The sequence below is a fragment of the Ailuropoda melanoleuca genome, chromosome 6 (genome assembly GCF_002007445.2).
Source record: "Ailuropoda melanoleuca isolate Jingjing chromosome 6, ASM200744v2, whole genome shotgun sequence".
NCBI classification, from domain to species: Eukaryota; Metazoa; Chordata; class Mammalia; order Carnivora; family Ursidae; genus Ailuropoda; species Ailuropoda melanoleuca.
In genome coordinates, this window is record NC_048223.1 from 109818402 (window position 1) to 109842470 (window position 24069).

The 24069-nt window shown below is 42.8% G+C and overlaps 1 protein-coding gene across 5 annotated transcripts in view; it reads right to left on the reverse strand.

Moving 5' to 3' along the window:
• XPNPEP1 (X-prolyl aminopeptidase 1) overlaps positions 1–18023 on the reverse strand; it is a 51737-nt gene extending 33714 nt beyond the window's left edge. For 2 of the 5 annotated variants that reach the window (XM_034663252.1, XM_002925110.4), the window contains exons 1-3: positions 17886–18021; positions 10459–10547; positions 3536–3660 (exon numbers count right to left, since the gene is read on the reverse strand). In XM_034663252.1, coding sequence (XP_034519143.1) covers positions 3536–3660; positions 10459–10547; positions 17886–17917 — 246 coding nt within the window. In that variant the 5' untranslated portion in view covers positions 17918–18021. Of the gene's footprint in view, positions 1–3535; positions 3661–10458; positions 10548–15249; positions 15431–17492; positions 17799–17885 lie in introns of those variants that run through there. The other 3 variants (XM_034663254.1, XM_034663255.1, XM_011232147.3) reach the window with 3 other exon arrangements.
• Positions 18024–24069: the final 6046 nt, after the last annotated feature.

The window sequence follows — 24069 nt, forward strand, 5'->3', positions numbered from 1 at the left end:
CACCTCCTCGAGGATCAAGTTCTGACCCATCATAGCATGAAAAGTACTGTTGTGTATCAACAGACCAAGGAACTCCATGGAACAGTGAGTCCCTGAGCCTACCCCTGAGATGACCGTGGGAATTCCATGGACATTTAAGTCTAGAAAATGCTAAATACTTCATTCTCTCCTTAGAGTTGCACAGTGCACATTTCCATATTAAAGGCCCTGAGAAGTCCTGCAGTTAAGAAACTGTTCAAAAGGGCGAAGGACTTGAATGGACATTTCTCCGAAAGAGACACACAGACGCCCAACAAGCATAAAAAAGATGCTCAATATCACTAATCATCATGAAAATGGAAATCAAAACCACAATGAGGTATTACTTCATATCTGTTAGCATTCCACTATTGAAAAAAAAAGAAAAAGAAGAGAAAAGTGTTGGCAAGTATGTAGAGAAATTGGAACCCTTATGCACTGCTATGAGAATGTAAAATGGTACAGCCACCACAGAAAGCAGTATGGAGGTTCCTCAAAAAATTAAAAGAATTATTGGAGTGCCTGGTTGGCTCAGTCCATACAGCATGCAACTCTTGATCTTGGGATCCTGAGTTGAGCCCCACGGGGGTAGAGTTTACTTAAAAAAAAAAAAAACAAACAGAATTACTGTATGATTCAGCAATTCCACTTCTGGGTATATATCCAAAACAATTGAGAACCGGATCCTGACGAGACATTTATACACCCATATTCACTGCAGCATTATTTACAAGAGGCAAGAGCTGGAAGCAACCTAAGTATTCATCAATAGATAAACGGATTTTTTAAAATGTGGTATATAAAAAAAAATGTAGTATATACATACAATGGATTATCATTCAGCCTTTAAGGAGGAAATCCTGTCATAAGCTACACCATGGACAAACCTTGAAGACATTATACTAAGTGAAATAAGCCAGTCACAAAAAGATAATGTTGTATGATTCCACTTATGAGAGGTAGATAAAGCAGTCAAACAGAAAGTAGAGTGGTGATTAGTGGGAGGCGAGGGTGGGGGTCCTTCAGTGGGTACAGAGTTTCAGTTCTATATGATGAAAGAGTTCTAGAGATCTATTACACAACAATGAGCACACAGTTAACATTATTGTACTGTATACTTAGAAACAGTTGAGATGGGGACGCCTGGGTGGCTCAGTCAGTTAAGCATCTACCTTCATCTCAGGTCATGATCCCAGAGTCCTTGGATTGAGCCCCATGTTGGGCTTCCTGCTCAGTGGGGAGTCTGCTTCTCCCTCTCTCTCTGCCCTTCCCCACAACCCCCCCCACCCGGGCTCACTCTCTCTCACTCGCTCTCTCAAATATATAAATAAAATCTTTAAAAAAAATAGTTGAGATTATAAATTTAATGTTACACTTGTTTACCATAATAATAAAAAGAAGCTGCTCCGTTTATTTCACTATTTTCTTGACCACTGAATACTCCTTTTGCAGAACACCTTATGAGACACAACAGGAATACTGTAGAATGCTGTTTGCAGAATACTGTTCTAAACATCCAAGTATACTGAACTTTATGCTGTTGCCTCAAATTATCTAATCCCTTTGGTTATTCATTTCAGCCCTTCATTTGCACCCGAGGCCAGGAAATCTTGTTTCCAGGCAGGAGTCCAATCTTCCTGCTATCCCTGGTTAACACTATTGTCACAACCATGGGGTTTGACACCTTTGGGGAGGGGCAGAAAAGGGGCCAGTTAAAGTGGACACCTTTTGGCAACTTTGCTCAATTTACAGTAATTTCTTACATGCCGCCCTCCATCACGGTAGACCCTCATCAGTCATGTCTGCACCACATGCCATCCCACATATGCACAGACAGACACACGCACGCACACACACGCCAGGACCAAGGGTAAACCCCAAGCTACTACGCTGTTCAAGTTCTCACCCAGGACTCTGGATTTGGGCTTACGGTTCTAGCTCAATCTGGTATCTTGAAAGTAAAAGATCAAGAGATATAAATGTGGGAACTGTTGGATGACCTCCTATTTACCGCCTACCTTGTTGCCTAAAAAAGGGAGAAACTGATCTATGGCGAGAGCTGAAACCCTTCCCATCCCAGTTGTTCTGGGCCAGCTGCATTCCTGCCCTCAGTTTCCATGAGATACCCCATCTGAGGCCCTGACATTCCACAAGTCCAGAGACCACCATTCACAAGCTGGAGTTCTGCCAAAGCAGTGGCCCTGCCCTAAAGCCTTAGAAAGCCTTTTTATTGTTCAAAGGATCTCAAGGCAGTTTCTATTACCTGCAACTAAAGGATCCTACCGCGCCAGCTGTATTTCCCCTATTGCTTATGCCCTCCTTGGGCTTCTGCCAGGGGAATTTGCCATAATGTTTCTGAAAAGTACTCCAACCTTCCCTGCTTCTCTGCCTTTACTCCTACTAACCTTCCCACCTAGAATTCTTTCCACTTCCTCCATTTATCCAACTCTACCCATTCTTCAACATCCAGTTCAAATGCCTCCCCTGCTCGTGAAGCCTTCCATCAACTTCCCTCTCACCTTCCTTCTCACTTTCAAACTTCCACAGTGCTTTGTCCGGATTTTCTTGATGGCATGTCCACACTCCACCTCGTTATACAGACATGTCTTTACGCCATTACTCAACTGTATGCTTCTTGAGAACAGGACCATTCTCGTGTTCATGTCCTACACCACACCTAGAGCAGCGCCTTGCACATAAGCAAAGGCTATAAAACATATATGTACAGACAACTCTGTGGAAGAACTCTATGGAAGTTGTCTCATCCCTCTATCAAACCATAAGCATAGTGAGGGCAGGAACTCAATCTTCAATTTGTCTTTGGAACCCTGCAGTCCCATGTCTATGGTATAGATATTCAAACACTTGCTGACTCAATGACCTGAAAGAGTAGATACTAGAATCCTTTCACCCTTCTGCCCTTTGGCCCCATCACATGCAGTCTCTACCTCTCCAAACCCGACTCCCTCCATATTTAGGTCACTAGTGTTCTCACAGGTAAAAGGCACGTACTGAGTTGATTCCATCAAAGGTAATGGTTGTGGGGGTGAGGGGAAGGAGAGGAAAGGGTGGTATTCAGAATTACCCCTAAAATCTGCTGGTGTAGAGATCCATGACAACTTTCTGGCTGTTCCTCCAGCCATGTCAGAGGGATGGGACCATCTGGGTGGGAGAAGGAGGACAGACAATTCTTGTAAGGACAGGGTGTGGCAGAAGAGATGGGGTAAAATCTGTCAGCAACACAAAGGCCCAGACCTCTGTTCTTTCATCTGTTCACTAATGCTTCCACAAGGTATTGAAAGCTAGCTCTATTCACTGGAAATACGGAAGCCAGGGCCAAATCAACAAGCATTCGGTGAGACCCTATTAGACACAGGTCCCTGTGCCAAGCCCTGGAGGACATGCTTAGTTGTGGCCTGACAACTAGAATCCTACAAACACACTGGGGATGAGAGAAAAGAATGAAAACAGAGGAGAGGCTGATGAGATCCATCACCAGCCCATCCCCACTCAGCACCTGGTGGGCATCTCCCGACGGGATGATGTAGGCCTGGATCGGTTCTGTCACATACTCCGTGTTCCTCATGGCTTGTCTCAGCTGCCGAAGCAGCTCTGAGGTGACCTTTGGAGCCATTCCGCCGTCTGCAACAACAGGAGAGTTAGTTCCAAAACCAGCCTGCCCCATGCGACTCAATGACTAGTTCCAAGGGAGCCCTAGAGACGCATGTGCCAGCTGACTTGCCCCGGCCGCATCCTCAAACTGACCACCCCACCACCAGACCAAAACCAAGGGTCCCAGAAGCTTGACAGTTCACAGTTCTCATGTACAACTTCCAAATAGCCATTTGTGGCGAGAAAGGTTGCGCTACTAATACTCACTTCCAAACTGATCGGTTACCTTTTTCACTTCCAGAACTATATTCTAAAGAGATAAATAAAGCACAAACATACCTGTTTATCTTTGTTTATAGTAAACAAAAAAAAGGGGGGGAATACTATAATACATACAATAGTACACTACAAAATCATTAAAAGTTATACAAACCAAAAAAAAAAAAATTACACAAACCTTTATTTAACTTGCAAAGTCACCAATACTGGTGGGTAATTAAAAACAGATTACAAGGGGCGCCTGGGTGGCTCAGTCGGTTAAGTGTCTGCCTTGGGCTCAGGTCATGATCCTGGGGTCAAGGGATCGAGCCCCACATCAGGCTCCCTGCTCAACGGGGAGCCTTATCTAGTCATATATCTATAGTTGTCATATAGTATGATTTATCAGAACTGTTCACTGATATCAATATTTTTTTGAGAAAAGGTTTTTTTGAAGAACCAACTAAAGTGATTTAAAAGTCAGCTTGCATCATCTGTGCCTTTATCACATAGAAATAGTCTGTACTCACTCAGAGGCAATGCTCTTTTTGAGTACATAGAAATTAGTAAAAGTTTAAAAATTTCTAGTAAGACTACATATAACATTTTCTTTTTAATGATTTTTCTATTTCTGTTTCTATTTTGTATTTTCTTGAGCTGGTGACTCCCTCCCCAAAAAGTCCAGCTTTACTGGGATAGACTCCTAGGTACCCCTTTAGGGCTCATTTTGAAAACCGTGGATCTACTCTGCTCCCACCATATTTTAGAGCAGTGAACAGAGACCACCAAGGCCCCGATCCCCTTCTCCTTGAGGTCGCACACCCAGCAGATAGTAGGTATTCACTAGAGCACATGACTATTTCTAGGTATAGTCCCGGGTATATAACAAAACAACTTCACAAAAAGCCAATTATAAAACAGTGACCATACATATTTTCCTGTATCCCATTTAGTGGCACATAACTATACTGTTAGAATTCTGGTACAATAATGAGTTTTTCCAGCTCATTTTTTAAATAGATTTTATATTTTTAAAAGAGTTATAGACTCACAGCAAAATTGAGCAGAAAATACAGAGAGTCCCCATATACATCCCTTCTCCCACCATACACACAGCCTTTCCCACAATTAAGACCCCCCACCAATGGAGCTAGAGAGCATTATGCTAAGTGAAATAAGTCAGTCAGAGAAAGACAAATACCATATGATTTCATTCATATGTGGAATTTAAGAAACAAAACAAACGAACATGGGTGGGGTGGGGAAGGAGAGGAAAACCAAGAAACAGACTCGTAACTATAGAGAACTGATGGTTACCAGAGGGGAAGTGGGTAGAGGGATGAGGGAGGGGGATTAAGGAGAGCACTTGTGATGAGCACCCGGCATTGTAAGTAAGTGCTGAATCACTAAACTGTACACTTGCAACTAATACCACATTATGTGTTAACTAACTGGAATTTAAATAGAAACTTGAAAAAAATAAAATAAATTTTTTTTAAAAAGATCCCTTGCCAGGGCGCCCGGGTGGCTCAGTCGTTAAGCATCTGCCTTCGACTCAGGTCAAGATCCCAGGGTCCTGGAATCGAGCCCCACATCGGGCTCCCTGCTCAGCGGGAAGCCTGCTTCTCCCTCTCCCACTCCCCCTGCTTGTGTTCCCTCTCTTGCTGTCTCTCTCTGTCAAATAAATAAATAAAATCTTTTTTTAAAAATTAAAAAAAAAAAATCACTTGCCAGAGTGGTATATTTGTTATTACTGATGAACCTATACTGACCCGTTATTATCCCCCTAAACCCACAGTTCATATTAGGATTCACTCCTGGTGTGGTACATTCCATAGGTTTTGACAAATGCATAACGTCATGTATCCAGTGTTATAGTATCACACGAAATAGCTTAATAGTTTTCATTGCCCTAAAAATCCTCTCTGCTCAGTCTCTTTATCCCTCCTCTCACTGCCCCCCAATCCCTGAAAATGACTAATCTTTTTACTGTCTTCATAGTTTTGCCTTTTCCAGAAGGTCAAACAGCTGGAATCACATAATACATAGCCTTTTCAGACTGGCTTCTTTCACAAAGCAGTATGTATTTAAGGTTCTCCTGTGTCTTTTCATGGCTGGATAGCTCATTTCTTTTTGGTGATGAATAACAGTCCGTTGTCTGGATGTACCAGTTTATTCATATTTATTTACCGAAGGTCATCTTGGTTACTTCCAAGTTTTGGCCATTATGTATGAAGCTGCCATAAACATCCATGTACAGGTTTTTGCGTGGACATAAGTTTTCAACGCCTTTGGGTAAATGCCAAGGGGCTTGACCACTGGATTGTAAGGTAAGAATATATTTAGTTTTGTAAGAAACTGCCAACTGTCTTCCAAAGTGGCTGCACCATATTGCACTCCTGCCATTAATGAATGAAAGTTCCTACTGCTCCACTTCCTCACCAGCATCTGGTGCTGCCAGGGCTTCAGATTTTGCCAACTCATTTTTTAAACAAATAAAAAATATTTTACTTAACCAAAAACATCCTAACCAACAATGCTGTACGTAATGAAGAGTTACACTAGGGCCATTAAACTACCAGTTACCTTCAAGGATTGACACCTTGACTCACTGTAGCTTGAACTCTGCTAGGTATGGGTCTTTTTAAGTTTCTTTTTCTCCAACATTTTCATCTGCTTCTTCTCCATCATCACCAGCAACTGGGGCTACAGAAGTCTCAGTCATGATGGTAACCTCCCATAGATTTCCCTATGAGGTACCATACTTATCTTGGGACTCACTGAAAAAGTGCCCCATTCTTAATTTGCAAGGGAAGCTTCAACCACCAGCCTCAGAACTCCATCTCAGAGTCTCCAAAGGACAGAAGTACTTAAAGACAGAGTCACTGTGAAATGGTCCTCGTCACAATTCAAACATGCCCATGTTCCCTGCATTATAGCTGCTTCTGAATACTCTACAGGGGAGCATCCTTTCCTTTTGTCTAATCTACTGAACCTGTAATTTCTCATCTATCTAAGAAAGGGAGATCACAATTCTCTGATCCAACCTAAGTTTATATGTCAACACCACCAACTGGGTTTAAAATAAAGCCCATTGTAACCTTGCAAGCCTGCCAGCATCTGAAACTTTATTATGACATTTTTCAGGGGTTTCGAACCATGTTTCTAAGCAAGTTAACATTAAAAAGAGTCAAGCCAAAATGCTGACTTCTTTTGGAGCGGTATTTCAACCTTGGCTGCAAAACAGACCTACCTGGGGGACTTCTAATTTAATTAGTCTGGAGTACAGCCTGGGCATCTGGAATCTTAAAAAGCAAATATATGATAGAAGCCAATGTATTTTCTGTCAAGATCATTAATTTTCTTATAGAATTCGGCTTCTATATGGGCACATTCTGACTTAAGGATTTCAATGGCACTGACCGGGTGTTCATAGCAATGACTATAGTATGTATCAACATTATCAGTCACTGACTTCATCAATAAAGTCAACAGAACCAATGGCAAGCACAAAATCCTCAATTACAAACTGAAAACCATCAAAGGCGAAATGGAACTGGTCAAAGGCATCCTCTGGCTCCTGGGCACCAGAACCTGCCTCGTCACCACCACATTCTGGCCTTCATCACCAACTCCTGCCTCATCGTCACTTTCTTCCTCTTGACTGGCCTTACTCCACTACAGTGGCATTTCACACTTCCCTAAACAATGCCACCTGCCATCACCACTGCCCCTGCTCCCTTCTCTTCCTCCTCCACGCCCTTCACATTTGGTTGGCGTCCTGGGTCAGATGCAGCCACTTCTTTGTCACCCACATCAGACACAAAGAAAGAACTCCCAATAACACAACCCACAGTTAGGACATGGTAAGCGGCAGCCACAGTAAAGGTGAAGAAGACAGTGATGGGCAGCAGCCAAAGCGATGGGCTGTGGCCATGGAAGCAGCTTCCACTGAGGTGGTGACAATGCACAAAGGTGACTGGGGCAGCTGTAGCCACAAGCACAAGAGACCGTGAAAGTGACTGAAGGGGTGAGCAGCTAGCTGAGGAGGGGACAAAGCTGGTACAAGTACAAGAAGCAGCCAAGACAGAGATGAGAGTCTTATGCAGACCAAACACGTTACTATGTACAAAGCACTCAGGGGGCGCCTGGGCGGCTCAGTCGTCAAGCGTCTGCCTTCGGCTCAGGGCATGATCCCGGAGTCCTGGGACTGAGCCCCCACATCAGGCTCCCTGCTCCGCTAGGAGCCTGCTTCTTCCTCTCCCACTCCCCCTGCTTGTGTTCCCGCTCTCACTGGTTGTCTCTTTCTCTGTCAAATAAATAAATAAAATATTTAAAAAAAAAAACAACACTCAGAAGCAGTGCCTGGCACATAGTAAATGTTATGTATGTGCAATTCACAGAGTTAGATACACAATTAACTAACCCTGAAAGCCAAGTGATAAACAGTGCAACAGGTATATATATTGCTTCTCCTTAAGACAGGGACATGTCATCCACATTTCTGAATCCCAGGATCTAGCCCACCACCTAACACTTACATATGCTCACTCAAAGATGGCTGAGGGAATGTCCCAACTTCATGTCATGATCTTTTCAGACTCAACAGAATCAACAGTAATGAATCCCCAGCGAAAGAAGAGAGCTGGGATATCAGGCAACGTCGTATTACAGCATCTGCTCATTCCACGTTCCATTACTTTCAGAAATTTAGAAGCAGCCAAGAGTTAATCAGGGTGTGCAGGGAAGTAGGAAGCCAAGAGCAACAAGCCTAGTCCATGATGTAACATTAGCCCATACACTGCCAGGTATTTTTAAATCATGCTTTAAAGAGAATGACTCATTTCAAAGTCTCTTGCATATGTGGGCCCGCTTTTAGAAATAAGTTCCGAAACCTTCAGCATTTATCATAAACAAAACTTTCCACTGCTTAGAAGTACATGAAAAGCACACTGTATTTACCTCACTGGGTGGGCAGGAGAATTCAACTTGAAACAACACGTGTGAAAGCACCATGCACAGCGCCTGGTACATTATAAAAGCTCAAGAAATATTATTTGAACCTGGATCTGCAGCACCAGCTGGGTCTCCTACACACCTTGTTATAAGAATAGAAGGGGCTAGTTTACTCCAATTTCAGCATCTTAACACATGCATAGATGCCAGGCTGCTCCTCCAACATCAACAGCTTCAGAGACAGCAGTCTGCTTCTCTCACTGCTGAGCGAGGACCAAGGGCTTTACATACATTCATGGTTAACTCTCAACATAACCCTCCCGAGGGAGGTTTCCGTATTCCCATTTTACAGATAAAGGAACAAGAGTTAAATACTCGTCCTAGTCAACTGGATTATCAGGCACCAGGACCTAGTATCTATCCAAGTCCCAAGTCTATGCTCTATTATACCGTATTATCTAGAGGACGTGAGAGAGGCTCTCTTACAGTATTCTAAGACCGATGGAATCAAAACAAGTGGATTCCAATTTTCAGTTGGGATCTGCAACCTCAGACACCTGATGTTCCCTGAACCTCTATTTCTTCATACAAACTAAAGAGAAGTTCTCTTTAAACTCTACATTTGATAATTCTATTACTGTTTCCCTTTCCTTACTTTTTTTCCCCTTCCTTCTTCCTTCTTGCTCTCCTCCCTCCTAATATGGCCCAAAATATGTTGGATATATTTATCTATGTTTTTAAAGAAGAGGGGCCTCACTGCATGCAATTATAGCATTGCTCTGCCAAAGAGAGACCAGTCATGGTTTATGAACTTCAGGTAAACAATTTTTGCAGTCGACTAAAAGGAAATGCTCTGGTTTTCCTGGGTGGCCCACAGAAAAGCACTAGATTTCAAGGGATAGAAATATAGTAATACACCACTTTTCAGAACTCAGGTTTCTGGCAACCCAACAACACAACTAACCAGTTCTGGCAAGAGAGCATGGTTCCGAAATTTTTCCCAAAAAGATTTTCCTGAATGCATAATTTATACAGCAGAGTAATAGATTATAAACTTTTCTTGTTTCAAATCTTATGACAAAAATTGAAAGCCAATCTCTAAGGTAGTCAATAAAAGTTTACATTGGAAATGGGGAAAACCAGAATTGGGCTTTTGGGACGGGGGGTGAGAAGGAGGAGAGAGAGACTCTTAAGCCTGGAGTCTGACTCAGGACTCGATCTCACAAGCCTGAGATCATGACTTAAGCCAAAATCAAGAGTGGGAAACTCAACCAACTGAGCCGCCCAGGCACCCCTAGACCCTAGAATAGGGCATCTTCTATAATAACCTATCTCCTCCTCTACTACCACAGCCCAATTCCCAGAAATAGGAAATATAAAAATTATAATTCTCTAACTTACTACCTTAAAAAAATGGTAAATATATAAATAGTAACCAACAACCTAGAACCCAAAGAACAAAATGGTTTTTAATTTCCAGATATATGTCCCCTTTGTCCCAGCCATGAACAATTATTCATCCTTTACCCTCTCTTCTCTCCCAACTTAGGGTTAGGGTACAGGGACCTAAAATTCTTTTGAGACATTCCATCTAATTAATAAGCAAAATATTACCTCTTTCCACACCTGCGTCTCCTGACTGTGTCACCTCGTTAGGCTCAATTATTCTTAAATTTTTCAGCTGAAAATCCTGGTGATTCGCCCTTAAGAAGAGAAAGAACAGGATATTGCAGACTTTGACCATAGGAAACGTGGCAAGGCTTAGTTAGAGAGGATATCTACTTGACTTAGCAATTTTCCTTCGTGACTCAGAAGGACTCTCATCCCACTATCGTAACGAAATAAGTAAAAGTTTCAGATAAAACTTAAAGCTGAAACAGCACCATGGTAGGCAAACATTCTCAGATCTAACCTCTAATTCTTGAATTCTCTTCAGCTATGTCTAATCTCCCGTCTAACTAGTCTAAAAAGATTTTACTGGGGCGCCTGGGTGGCGCAGTCGTTAAGCATCTGCCTTCGGCTCAGGGCGTGATCCCAGCATTCTGGGATCGAGCCCCACATCGGGCTCCTCCGCTAGGAGCCTGCTTCTTCCTCTCCCACTCCCCCTGCTTGTGTTCCCTCTCTCGCTGCCTGTCTCTGTCAAATAAATAAATTTTTTAAAAAATCTTTAAAAATAAAAAAATTTTACTTGCAATGACTTTATTTTTCATATGTATAAATTATTTTTGGTTCTTTTTAAATTTGCCTGCTCTTTCTTCATGACATCCCATTCTTTCACTATGGTTTCTATTCCTTCTCTTAGCTTTAATTATTTGGGGCCCTTAGTTTAGAATTCATTTCAGACTCTCCATTAGGTGGTCTTGGGATAGTAATCTTCAAGTTTGCTGGGTCTGCTGGCTCCCCCTCAGTAAGTTATTCCTTATATGTTTTGTAATTTTTTATTAAGAGCTTATCTTCAGTAGACACTACTTTATGTATGAAAATTAGACATGTCCTGGATTATACAGGCACTACTGTCACTGCTGTTTGCTTATAAGACTAATTTCCACTTTACTTTCTTAGATAGGATATTTACCCACAAGTCTCCTATCCCCATACAGTGATAGTCTGATGTCCTGGACCAGAGGTATGAAGACCTATAGATTCTGATAACCTCCCCAGGCTCAGCTTACCAGCTACCATTCAAGCTTTAAGTTCCCCTAAATTTCTGGCATGCGAGGATTTCTCTCTTTCAAGTCCGTTCAGTCAACAAATACTCATTGAGACTCTTCTATAATCCAGGTCATACTATAGACACAACAGTGAACAAAACAGACAACATCTCTGATCTCAGGAGGTTTACAAGGGTGTGGGGTAAGGGCTGGAGGATGCTGAAAAGAGGAGGATCCAGGAAGAGCGGCAACAGATACAAAATAAGAATATGGTTTGTCGGGGAGTATGTGTTCTATTAAGAAAAGTAAAGCAGGGCAAGTGAAATAAGTCAAGCAGAGAAAGACAATTATTATATGATTTCTCTCATCTATGGAACATAAGAACTAGGATGATCGGTAGGGGAAGAAAGGGATAAAGAAAAGGGGGGTAATCAGAAGGGGGAATGAAACATGAGAGACTATGGACTATGAGAAACAAACTGAAGACTTCAGAGGGGAGGGGGGTGGGGGAATGGGATAGTCTGGTGATGGGTAGTAAGGAGGGCACGTATTGCATGGTGCACTGGGTGTTATACGCAACTAATGAAACATCGAACTTTACATCGCAATCCGGGGATGTACTGTATGGTGATTAACATAATATAATAAAAAAATCATTAAAATAAAAAAAAGAAAAAAAAAGAAAAGAAAAGTAAAGCAGGGCAAGGGGAAGAGTGTCAGAGAGGTAAGGTGAAAGGTGATTTTATATGGGGTTGCTAGGCAAAGTCTCTTTGATAACAGATGATATTTTAGCAGAGTCCTAAAAAAAAAAGTGAGGGATCAAGCCATGTGAATGTCTAAGAGAAGAATGTTCTAGAAAAGGGGAATTGTAGGTGCAAAGGCCCTAAGGCATCATCAGAGAAAGCCTGGTATACATCAGAGAAAACCAGGAGGCCAGTGTGGTTGCGTGTGCTGGCAGGTAGGGAGGTACATGGTTAGGAGACAAGATCAGAGAGGCAACAAGGAGCCTGTTACAGGTTATACAAAAGGTTTGGATTTTATTCAATTATGAACTTAAAAGTAATTTTGTTATAATTTTACCATATTTTTATGTGTTAGTAGAGGGAGAAGAGCCTGCAATTACCTCAGTCTACTACAAACAGAACCAGAAGACCAGACATTTTCACCAATCACTCCAGGCCTGTTCTCTGATGGACAATTTAATTTTGTTGAACAGAATGGGATGTTCTTTATTGAGAGAATCATATATTTTTTCATTAAAAAGTAAGACATATCAATATCTCTTATAAATATAAGTGCAAATATCCTCAAGAAAATACTAGCAAAACTGAATCCAGTAACATCAAAAAGGATCACACACCATCACCAAATGGGATTTATCCCAAGAATGCAAGACTGGCTCAACATACAAAAATTAATGTAAGACACAATTATCAACAGAATAAAGAATAAAAACTACATGATCACCTCAACAGACAGAGAAAAAGCATTTTGGCAAAATCCAACACCTCTTCACGATAAAAGTACTCCGTAAACCAGAAGAAGAGAGACTCCCCAACCTGATCAAGAATACTACAAAAAACCCCAGCTAACATCATCTTTAATGTTAAAAGGCTGAATGTTTTCCCCCTAAGATCAAAAACGAGACAGAGATATCCAATCTTCCTACTTTAGTCAACATCATACTAAGGGTTCTATCCAGGGCTATTAGGCAAAAATTGAAATAGAAAGCATCTAGATTAGAAAAGAAGTGAAATTATCTCTACTTGCAAAGGGCATTATCTTCAAAATAGAAAATCCTAAAGAATCTACATCAAAAAATTAGAACAAACAAGCTCAAAAAGGCTGCAGGATACAAAATCAATATACAATAATAAATTATTTTTCTATATACTTAAAATTAACAATCCAAAAATGAAATTAAGAAAAGTACATTTATAATAGCATCAAAAGAATAAGTACCTAGGAATAAATTTAACAAAATAGATGGAAAACTTATACTCAGAAAACTACAAAACATTGTTGAAAGAAATTAAAGAAACCTAAATAAATGGAAAGACATTCCATGTTCATGGACTGGAAGACTCAATATTGTTAAAATGGCGATATTCCCCAAAATAATCTAGAAGCAATCCCTATCAAATTTCAACTCACTTGTATATGCAAAAATTGACAAGCAGATCCTAAAATTCATATGAAAATGCAATCCAGAACAGCCAAATCAATCTTGAAAAAGAACAAAGTTGGAGGATTCACCCTTCCCAATGTCAAAACTAATAAAACTACAGTAATCAAGACAGTGTGATAATAGCATGAGGATAGACTTATAGATCAATGAAACAGAATTAGTTCAGAAATAAACCCTCACATCTACTGTCAATTTTGGACAATGGTGCCAAAATTATTCAATGGAGAAAAAAATAAATAGCCTCTTCAACAAATAATGCTGGGACAACTGGATATCCACATGCAAAAGAATGAAGTTGAACCTTTACCCTCAGACCATATATAAAAATTAACTCAAAATGGATTGTAAACATAAATGTTTTCTTAGAAGAATAGACATAAATCTGCCTGATCTTGGAATGGGCAATGATTTCCTAGATATGACATCAAAAGCATAAGCAACCAAAGAAAAGAGATACACTGGACTTCACTGAAGACTTCTGTACTTCAAAGGATACCATCAAAGTGAAAAGACAACCAATAAAATGAAAGAAAATATTTGCAACTCATATCTGATAAGAGTCGAACACCCAGAGTATATAAAGAACTATTACAACTCAACAATAAAAAGACCACCCAGTTTTAAAATGGTCAAGGGCATCTGAATAGACATTTCTGAATAGACATTTCTCAAAGAAGATATACAAATGGCCAATGAGCACATGAAAGGATTTTCACATCTTTATCCATTAGGGAAATGCAAATCAAAACCAAAAAGAGATATAATTTCACATCCACTAGGAAAGTTATAATAATAAAAAAAAAACAGACAATAACAAGTATGGGTAAGGATGTGGAAAAACTGGAACCGTCAAACATCGCTGGTGGGAACATAAAGTGACGTAGTGACTTTGGAAAACAGTCCAGTGTTCCTCAAAACGTTAAATAAAGAATTATCCTATGACCCAGCAATTCCACTAGGTATGGGAAATTGAAAACATTAAATCCACATAAAAACTTGTATACAAATGTTCATAGCATATTCATAATATCCAAAAAGCAGAAACAACCCAAATGTCCATCAACTGATGAACAGATAAATAAGTGGTCTATCCATACAATGGAATATTATCTGTCAATAAAAAGGAATCAAGTAATGAGAACATGCTACAACATAGTGAACTCTGAAAACATTTATGCTAAGTGAAAAAAGCCAGTCACAGAGAACCATATATTGTATGAATCTACATGCAATGTCCAAAAGAGGCAAATCCATAGATAGAAAGTAACTGGCCATTGCCTTGAGCTAGAGCGAAGCTGGGGGAAATGAGGCGTGCCTGCTAACGTGTACAGGGTTTCTTTTGGCAGGGGGATAAAGATGTTTTAAAATCGATGGTGGTGATGGTTGTACAACTCCTGCGAATATTCTATAAGCCATTGAAATGTATGTTTTAAAAAGGTGAATTGTGTGGTACATGAATTAAATCTCAATAAAGGTGTTATAACATTTTACAAAGTAAGAAACCTCTCTTTTTTTGGACAGAGATCCATGTAACATAGTCACCTGATTTCCCCTGACTTCATATACCTGTTAACAAGATGGTGAGCCAAGGAAGTCGGTTTCTCTGTACTTTTGGAGTTGACTGGTCCCAGTGAAGTGACTAATTAGGACACAGGCAAGAGAGCTGGAGGGAAATTATTCAGAAGTAGCTCTATTCATTCTCTTTACAAGAGAACAAAGATAACTTGCCACAGGCCACATACCTCCGCTGCAAAGTGGAAACAAGAAATCAAGTCAAGAAATCAAGTCTGACCCTGATGCTCATGGGGGAATTTGAATTCAAGCTCTTTCCCTTAGCATCACTACCTCTAGCTTCCTGTCAGGATCAAAGGGGCCATGAAGCAGCTCAACATTACAGTTGTTCTGCTCCTGCCCTACCCTGGTCACTGCAGAATCCAAGATCCAGCCACCCTTCACTTACTTGAACAGACACATTCTCAGGCTCTCAGTTGAAGCAAGGCTACCATTTAAATGTTAGAGCTACAATGTACCTCAGGGATCGTCCAACTCAGCTCCCTCCTCTAGACAAAGAAACAGAAACAGAGATCAAACAACTTGCTGGAAGCCTCACAGCTGGTTGGCGACAGAGGTAGTCTAGAACTCAGCACAGGCCTCCCAACTGCCAGCACAGTGCTTCTCTCCTTCCCAGGACTTCTTCAGCCTACACCTTCTCAACATCACAATGTGCCATGTGCCATGTGCCAGGAGGTGGGTAAGGGGAAAGAAGCAGAGAACTCCCTGTTCAATCTGTGCATAAGATGGGAAGGGTACATCTTCTCTCTTTTTCTAAAGAAATCCAGGGCTGTTGCTTATCATCCCCCATACCCTGGTCCATGATGAAAATCATACACATCTATCACTCAGGATGGGGCAAAACAAGGACCAAGTTGCTCAATCACACCTCAGGAGTTCGGATAAGGGTAGACTGAAACAAGTTTTAGGGTGCAGTAGTGGGAAATGTGGTCTTTTCCCACCCCAAATCCATCCCTCCCTCTTTTGGTCAAAGCACAATGGTTTCCATCTGAAACTGTCTCGTCTCCATTTTCAGTCCACGAACTTGGGATGAATCTCATCCCCTCACCCACCAAGTTCTGGGCCCCAGGCCTGGGTAATCTATCCCTGCGGCCACAACAGATTCAGGAATAAACATAAGGTCAAGTCAGCCCACTGGAAATCAGATCTGGGATTTGTGCTCCATTAGGAAAGAGGGCTCTATTTCTGCTGGGGTTGCCAGCACAGAATGGTCATACCTCCCAGAAGGAAAGTCTGCCTCAGAACGAAGCCAATACTTAAGAAATCAGAGCCAAGAGATGCAAAAAAGAAGCCAAGTCTGATGCCAGTGTTGGTCTCCTGGACTCAGCTGCACTAGAAGCCAGATCAACCCCTTTTTACCTAAGTCAATTTTACCTGAACTGCAAGAACTTGTTTACACTGAATAGCACTTAAATTCTGCCACTAGGGGAAGGGCCTGGGGCAAATGGCCTTTCTCAGCCCTCTCAGTAGCCTTTTGTGTGCAGTAAGGAAGCTCTGCCAGCAGACACCGAAAGACGCTTCTGCCCCCAAAATATTGTGATTCTATAAATCTAATCTTGGTCCTCAAAGCTATTTATGTGCCTAGGACCTAATTCATCACTAGCCACTTGCCTAACCCCATTGCCAGCACTTAACATAGGGGCAACTCCTACCACACCAGGTTTGCCACACCTCCCCACATCCTTCCACTGGATAGGTCTCTTCTCCACTCATCCCCAACGTGACAAAGCAAGGCCAAGGCCAGGTCAAGGTCAGCTTGGGGTCTGTCCACTCACAATCAGAAGTACAAGCCATGGTCTGTGTTCAGCGAGTGAGCCTGACCATGCTGCCAAATTTATTCATTTAAGTCTCAACTAGGCTGAGGATGGCTGATCCCTGATCCCGTGTGGATCACCAGGGATTTTGGTTTCCAGCCTTTGTGATCTCCGAACATTTCTGTCTCCCACTTTGTTAGCTGCTGTAATAAGTATACCCTAGTTGTGGGGGGAGTATAGGCTGAAATGTGTTTGAGACCAGGAGATTATCCTTCCCACCTTCCTGTCCCCAGGGAGAGCCCAGGGGAGGTTACTGGTGGGATCTTTCTAGAGATTATGCCAAAGTATTTCCTGTGGGGATGGGCCCGCGGCTGCCTATCTTCCTGGCAATGGTAGATCAATAAGGCGAATTGCTGGTGTATTGTCAGGGTTATAATCTCAAGATTACACTCCACGGGAAAAGGGTCGACGGCAGGGCCTCACCCAATTCTCCGGACACCCGGAGGCGCCTGGAGGGGCCAACTTCCTGCAACAGCGGGGGCCTTCCTGCCAGGCCAGGGGGAGAGGTGAAACACGGGCACCGCCCCTAGGGCTGAACGCCGAAGCTCCGCAGGCACACACGTCCGGGGGCCGAGATCCGACTGCCAGAGGGTGCCCGCCGCCCTCCGGAAACGAACCGGAACTTGCCCGGCTGCATGGCCCCCTCCCCTTGCTCCCACTCGGGGGGCTCCTGCAAGCCGGCGCCCTCTCCAGACTGTGATAGGCCGCCTGCCGCTTCTCCCCTTCTCGTTCCTGCCCTCCGGGGTGCAACATGCGCGTCCGGGCCCCGGGGATCGCGCACTGCCCAGACGCCGGCTCCCCGGCAGAGTCCCTCACCTTACTCGCGGTGCCTTTCTGGAGGCTGCCATTCGGCGGTGACGTGCCCCGGCCCACGTCAGGGGAGCGCAGACCAGCTGATCACCCTGGGAAGAGCAGGAAGGAGCGAGGGCGGCGCGCACGCTGCAGGCGCGCGAGCGGCCACGCCCCCTTCTGTGGCGCGCGCTTGCGCCGCGGCCCCGCCCACCAGCAGGCCCCGCCCACCAGCCCGGAGCTCCCTGGGTTCCGTCAGGGACGCGGGAACCTGGAGGCGGTTTTACGTTTCCACCCCAACAGGCTTTGCCTCTTTCTCTGCAGCCAGTTAAGGGGTGGAGGCCGTGCCGCAGCGCATCATTTCTGTTGATTTTTCTCGCTGTTCCCCAAAGAGAAAAAAGAGGGGCTTTGCCGGCTGAAAGGGCTGTGACGCGAAGAGCCGCCCTCCAGGGAGGTTCCGGCCTTTAGCAGCGCAGAGAGGAGAGAGACGAGCCAGTTCTGATAGTATTCAGCAGGGCCTCACTTCCTGAGGCTTCAGAGATGTCCCCCAAAATCACTTCCCCAGGCAACGTCAAAACCCAGCTGGCCACTCCACTTGGAGAACTAACAAGCCCTTCAAACTTAACATGTCTGAACCGCGCTCCTGGCCCAAAGCATCAAAACAAAACAAAAAACTGTGCTCCACCAGTCTTGGCCATCTCAGTCAGTGGCTACTCCATTCTTTCGGGATGCTCAGGCCAAAATCCTGGGGTCATCCCTGCCCTTTTCGTTCAAACACCACATCCAGTCGATCAGAAAATCGTGTTGACCTGTTTTTAAAATGAATCCCTAATCCGTCCCCTGTCACCACCGCCACCTGTCCCTGCTCTGGTCTGGCGCACTTGTGTGATTGATTTCACTGGCCTCCCTACTGCCACCGGCACCTACACATTCTAGCCTAAACACTGAAGCCAGGTCAATCCTTTGAAGTCTGAGATCATGTTGCTACTCTGCTTAGCACTTTCTGATGGTTCCTCATGTCACTCAAGCCAAAAGCTCTAGTTGATCTGCCCCTAACCTCACTTCCTTCTATTCTCACCTTGCTCACTGTAAACTAGCCTCCTTGCTATCCTTGAGAAAACTAGGCACACTGGTGCCCCAGGGCCTTTGGACTTGCTCTTCCCCCAAATATTAGGGCTCTCTTCCTCACCTTTCTCTCACCTTGCCTTTGAGTCTTTGCTTACATATATCACCTTCTCTCTTTAAAAAAAAAAAAAAGAAAGAAAGAAAGAAAAGATTCTATTTATGTATTTGAGAGAGAGAGAGAACGAGCTGGGAGAGGGGCAGAGGGAGAAGCAGACTCTCAGCTGAGTAGGGAGCCTGTTGCCAGGCTTGATTCCAAGACCCTGAGATTATGACCTTAGCTGAAGGCAGATGCTTAACCAACTGTGCCCCCATGCACCTTATATACCACCTTCTCAAAGAAACCTTCTCTGACCACCCTACTTAAAATGCAACCCCACCACCACTCCTAATCCCCCTTACCCTACTGTATTTTTTTCCATACTGCATATCACCTTTTACTACGATAAAAATTTAATTGTATGTATTGTATTCTATCACCTCTTGTACACACACACACAAAATAACCATCAGTGCAGGGATTGTGTCTGTGTTGTTTAATGATGAACAATTCCTGCCATGTAGTAGTTTCTCATTACATATTTTCTGTGTGCACGAATGCCCCTAGAATGTGCAGTCCTCAAGGGTAAGTGTCCCTGGCGCTTCGAACAGCACCTCGCACAGAGTCAGCACCTAGGAAATACTTACTAAGCGAAAGTAACCAGTGAAAGTGAAAGTTTTTAAAGGTGATCTACACTTCTTACTTTGACCTTGGCGAAGGCCTTAATACACCTTATCAAATAGGTCCTGCAGCTTGCAAGAACTTGAAGTTCTGGTTGTTATTCAATAAGCATTTAGACAAGCTAAATTAGGCCCTGTAGAAAAAGTCTGAAAGAACTAAAAGATGTGGCGCCTTGGAAAGCAGCAGACGGCTGTTCCATATCCCCAAATTTATAGAGCCAAAAAGAGAGAGATTGTAAATAAAATGACTGGTTCCAGCCCACATCTGATAGATGGTGGGAAAGATCAAGCTGTAAGAGAAAAAAGGAAATGTCAGAGAGACAGATAAGTGGGACGTAAAAGAAACAGGTGTTTCGTAATCATACTGCCTAGGAGGAGTGTGCTCAGAATTTACAGCATCTGGCTTTAGCAGAAAAAGAGAATACTTTGTGTTCCCTGGACTGGATTTGAATTTCGGTTTGCTGTCTAACAAGGCACCGCTCCCCCTCTTTTTTTTTTTTTTTTAAAGATTTTATTTATTTATTTGACAGAGAGAGAGACAGCCAGCGAGAAAGGGAACACAAGCAGGGGGAGTGGGAGAGGAAGAAGCAGGCTCCCAGTTAGCAGCATGGAGCCCGATGTGGGGCTCGATCCCAGGACCCCGGGATCACACCCCAAACCAAAGGCAGACTCTCAACGACTGAGCCACCCAGGCGCCCCACCCCTCCCCCTCTTAAGCTTCTTTTGGGACAAACTCAAAGAGAAGTTGTTGAAGCCAAATTATCACAAAAAGTGAGAACACGGGGGTTATGTCAGGCTCTTCTGACTCTGGGGTCCTCACATGTCTGAAGAGGTGGAACAGTCACTAACATTTACTGAGCACTACGTGCCGAGCCCACAACAACCCAATGAGTAGTAAAACCTCATTTTACTGAGGTTTGCAGAGGTTAAGTCACTTGCCCAAAGTCCACAAGCTAGGCAGTGGTGCGGCTCTGTGGGGTACATCCAGGCAGCAGAATGGATTCCTAGCCCTCAAACCCTTAAACACAAAGGGACCCTAAAGGTCACCTCATCCAACCTGCTAGTCCACACACCGGAAGGAGAGAAGTAGCCAGACTCATCATTCAAACTCAGACTGCATGGGCCTTAGATGTAGCCAGAAACATGAAGTGTGTAAAAACATATTGCAGGTTGAACTGTGTCCCCCACATACACAATTCATATTTTGAAGCCCCAACCCCCAGTACCTCAACATGTGATAGGCAGTATTTGAAAATGGAACAATTGCAGGTATAATTATTAAGATGAGGTCATACCGAAGTCCTGGACCCCTAATCCAATATGACTGGTATCCTTAGAAAAAGGGGAAACTCGGACGCAGACAGAACACCATGTGACAATGCAGGCCGACTTCAGGGTGATGCATCTATAAGCCAAAGATTGCCAGCAAACCAGCAGAAGCTGAGAGAGAGGCACGGAACAGGTTCTCCTTCACGATCCTCAGAAGGGACCAACTCCACCTCGATTTTGGACTTCCAGCCTCCAGAACTGTGAGAAAATAAATTTCTGTTTAAGCCATCCAGTTTGTGGTACTTTGTAACAAAAGCCCCAGGAAACAATACAAAATGAGTTCTAAATGTTCAAGTGTATGAATTGTGGGACTTATTTTGGCCAAATAATACTCACCCATTCTCCTTCCAGTAACCGTCCTTCTATTTCCCTCGGAAGACCCATCCTTTTCCTCCTTTCCTCACCCCTTCATTCTCAATCTCTGTTATTCTGGTGAAATACTTGGATTCCAGGGGTCTTTATCACCTGGGCATAAGCTGCAGTGAAGAACACTCAGAGATTGCTATGGGACTAGGGCAACTCAGTTTTCATGGTGAGTGCTGGAACAGAACTGTCCCCCTCCGCCAGGCAAAAACCTGCATGCCTATTCGCTGAAACCGCTTGCTCTACATGCAACATGTGAGTAGCACCAAAGCGGCAGAAGGCAGAGCTAAGCAGAGGAAGAGAAGCAGAAACGTCATAACGTTATTTGAGCCCTGAATCCTGCCATGCCTGAAACCAAATCTCCTGGTGCACTTTTCAAGTGTCAGCCAAAAAATTTCCCTTTGTGTTTAAGTCAGTTTGACATGGATTTTTTTGTCACTTGCAATTGAAAGACTCCTCCCCGAATCATTTAAGTAAGTTACATTCCATCTAAATAACAACTCAATGTTATGCATGAAGTAGATATAATTTTATTAATATTGGTAATTAATCATGAACTAAGAAATGGAAAAAGTCGATTACAAAACAATGTAATATCCCATTTTTATAATTATATGTATATATGTATATCTACTAATAGAGATACATTTTTTCAAATAAGAGAAGAATGATCCACAGAATACTAACAATGCTTATCTTGAAGTGGCAGAATTGGGGTGATCTTAATTTTGCTCTGCTGCTTTATTTGGAGATTGGTTTTGTTATTTTTTTTTAAAGATTTTATTTATTTATTTGACAGAGAGAGACAGCCAGCGAGAGAGGGAACACAAGCAGGGGGAGTGGGAGAGGAAGAAGCAGGCTCCTAGCACAGGAGCCTGATGTGGGGCTCGATCCCATAACGCCGTGATCACGCCCTGAGCCGAAGGCAGACGCTTAACCGCTGCGCCACCCACGCGCCCCTGGTTTTGTCATTTTTTAAAAACTCAAAATACTACCCATTTCTCTGACTCTTTCTCCTTTAAAGACAGAATGAAAGACCTGTTTCATTCTCCAAATCTGAGCACCACAAGCAGAGTAGCTCTCCGATATTCAGCTTAATAACTGGTTGATGACCTGACCATTGATGGGGGAAAGGGAGCAACATCCGTTTTGATAAACCCCCAGATGAAAGGATTGAAAAAATAAAAATTCTTGTAGGCTATCAAACAAAATTACAATTTCAGAGGAGGGTTTTAACCTTTTCAAACATTTCGATTTGTTCTAATAAAATTGATAGCTATAGAACCAGTGATGAGCGAGGCTCTCATAAATTGTTACAATATGGCCTTATTTTTTGTAAAGTTAACCAAAAGATAGGCTTGTGGTTACACCCTAGAAAGGAATGGAAGAAGAAAAGCCAACTTTGGGGATTGTAGAGTCTGCCAAAACAATGTACTGTAAATTAAGGGTGGGAGAATGCATTTGGCTCAGCTCACAATCTACTCACCCTTTGTATTCATTGAAAACTGAACTCAAACCTTTTGATATCTGAGTTCTATTTACTCTTGGCAAAGTTCAGTTCTTTGGTTCAAATGAAAAAAAATTTTTTTTAACTTAAAGAGACCCAAAGGATTTCTTGGACATCAAATGGTTCTTGCACAAACAACATAATGATGAGCTAAGTGTAAATGAATCGGGAATATACACAGTAAGTGACTGAAACATGCAGACCTCCGCGTGATATAGGAATAGAGGCTCAGGGAAGCATAATGTCTGTCTCTTTCTTTAAGGAGGATTCCTTTTTACCATATTTTATCCTTTTCTCAAGAAGTCTTTGAGGGGCCTTTGGAAAATGTGGGAAAAGGATGAGAGTATATCCAGCTGTTCCTGATGTTGACTTTTCACAATCCCTTCCTGGCTCTGCCTTGAAATCTGGGCTTTGGATAGAAACAGCATGGCCTAGAGGTAAAGGTCAAGAGACAAGTTGTGGCTCTGCCACTAAATAGGCATGTGACTTTAGAACTGGCAGATCATCCTCTTCTCTGGTTTCCTAGGAATTTGGGTTTGACCAGCCCAGTCCAGACCTGCTATGCAGTTGATCAAGTTCTAATCAAAAGACTTCAAGTTGGCAGCCTGGCAGATGTTCTGTGTGGCTCTCACTATAGTCGTTTTTCGTAACAGTTTTATTGGGATATAATTCACTCTCCATACAATTTACCCATTTAAAGTATGCAACTCAATGGCTTTTAGTATATTCAATTTTAGGACATTTTCATCACCCTTGGCATTTATTTCCCATTTCCCTTGGCATTTACTTCCATTTCCCTCCATCCTTTCTACTCTAGGCAACCACTAATCTACTTCCTATAGATTTGCCTTTTCTGGACATGCCATATAAATGTGATCTTACAGTATATGGTCTTTTGTAACTGGCCTCGTTCACTGAGCGTAATGTTCTCAAGGTTTATCCATGTTGTAGTATGTGCTTGATTCCTTTTTACTGCCAAATAGTATTCCATGTAATATTTATCCATTCATCGGTTGACGGACATTTGCGTTGTTTCCGCTTTTTGGATATTGTGAATAATGCTGCTATGAACATTCAGGTACAAGTTTTTGTGTGGACATGCTTTCATTTCTCTTGAGTAGATATGTAGGCCTAGAAATGTTGAGTCATATAGTTACTCTATGTTTCACC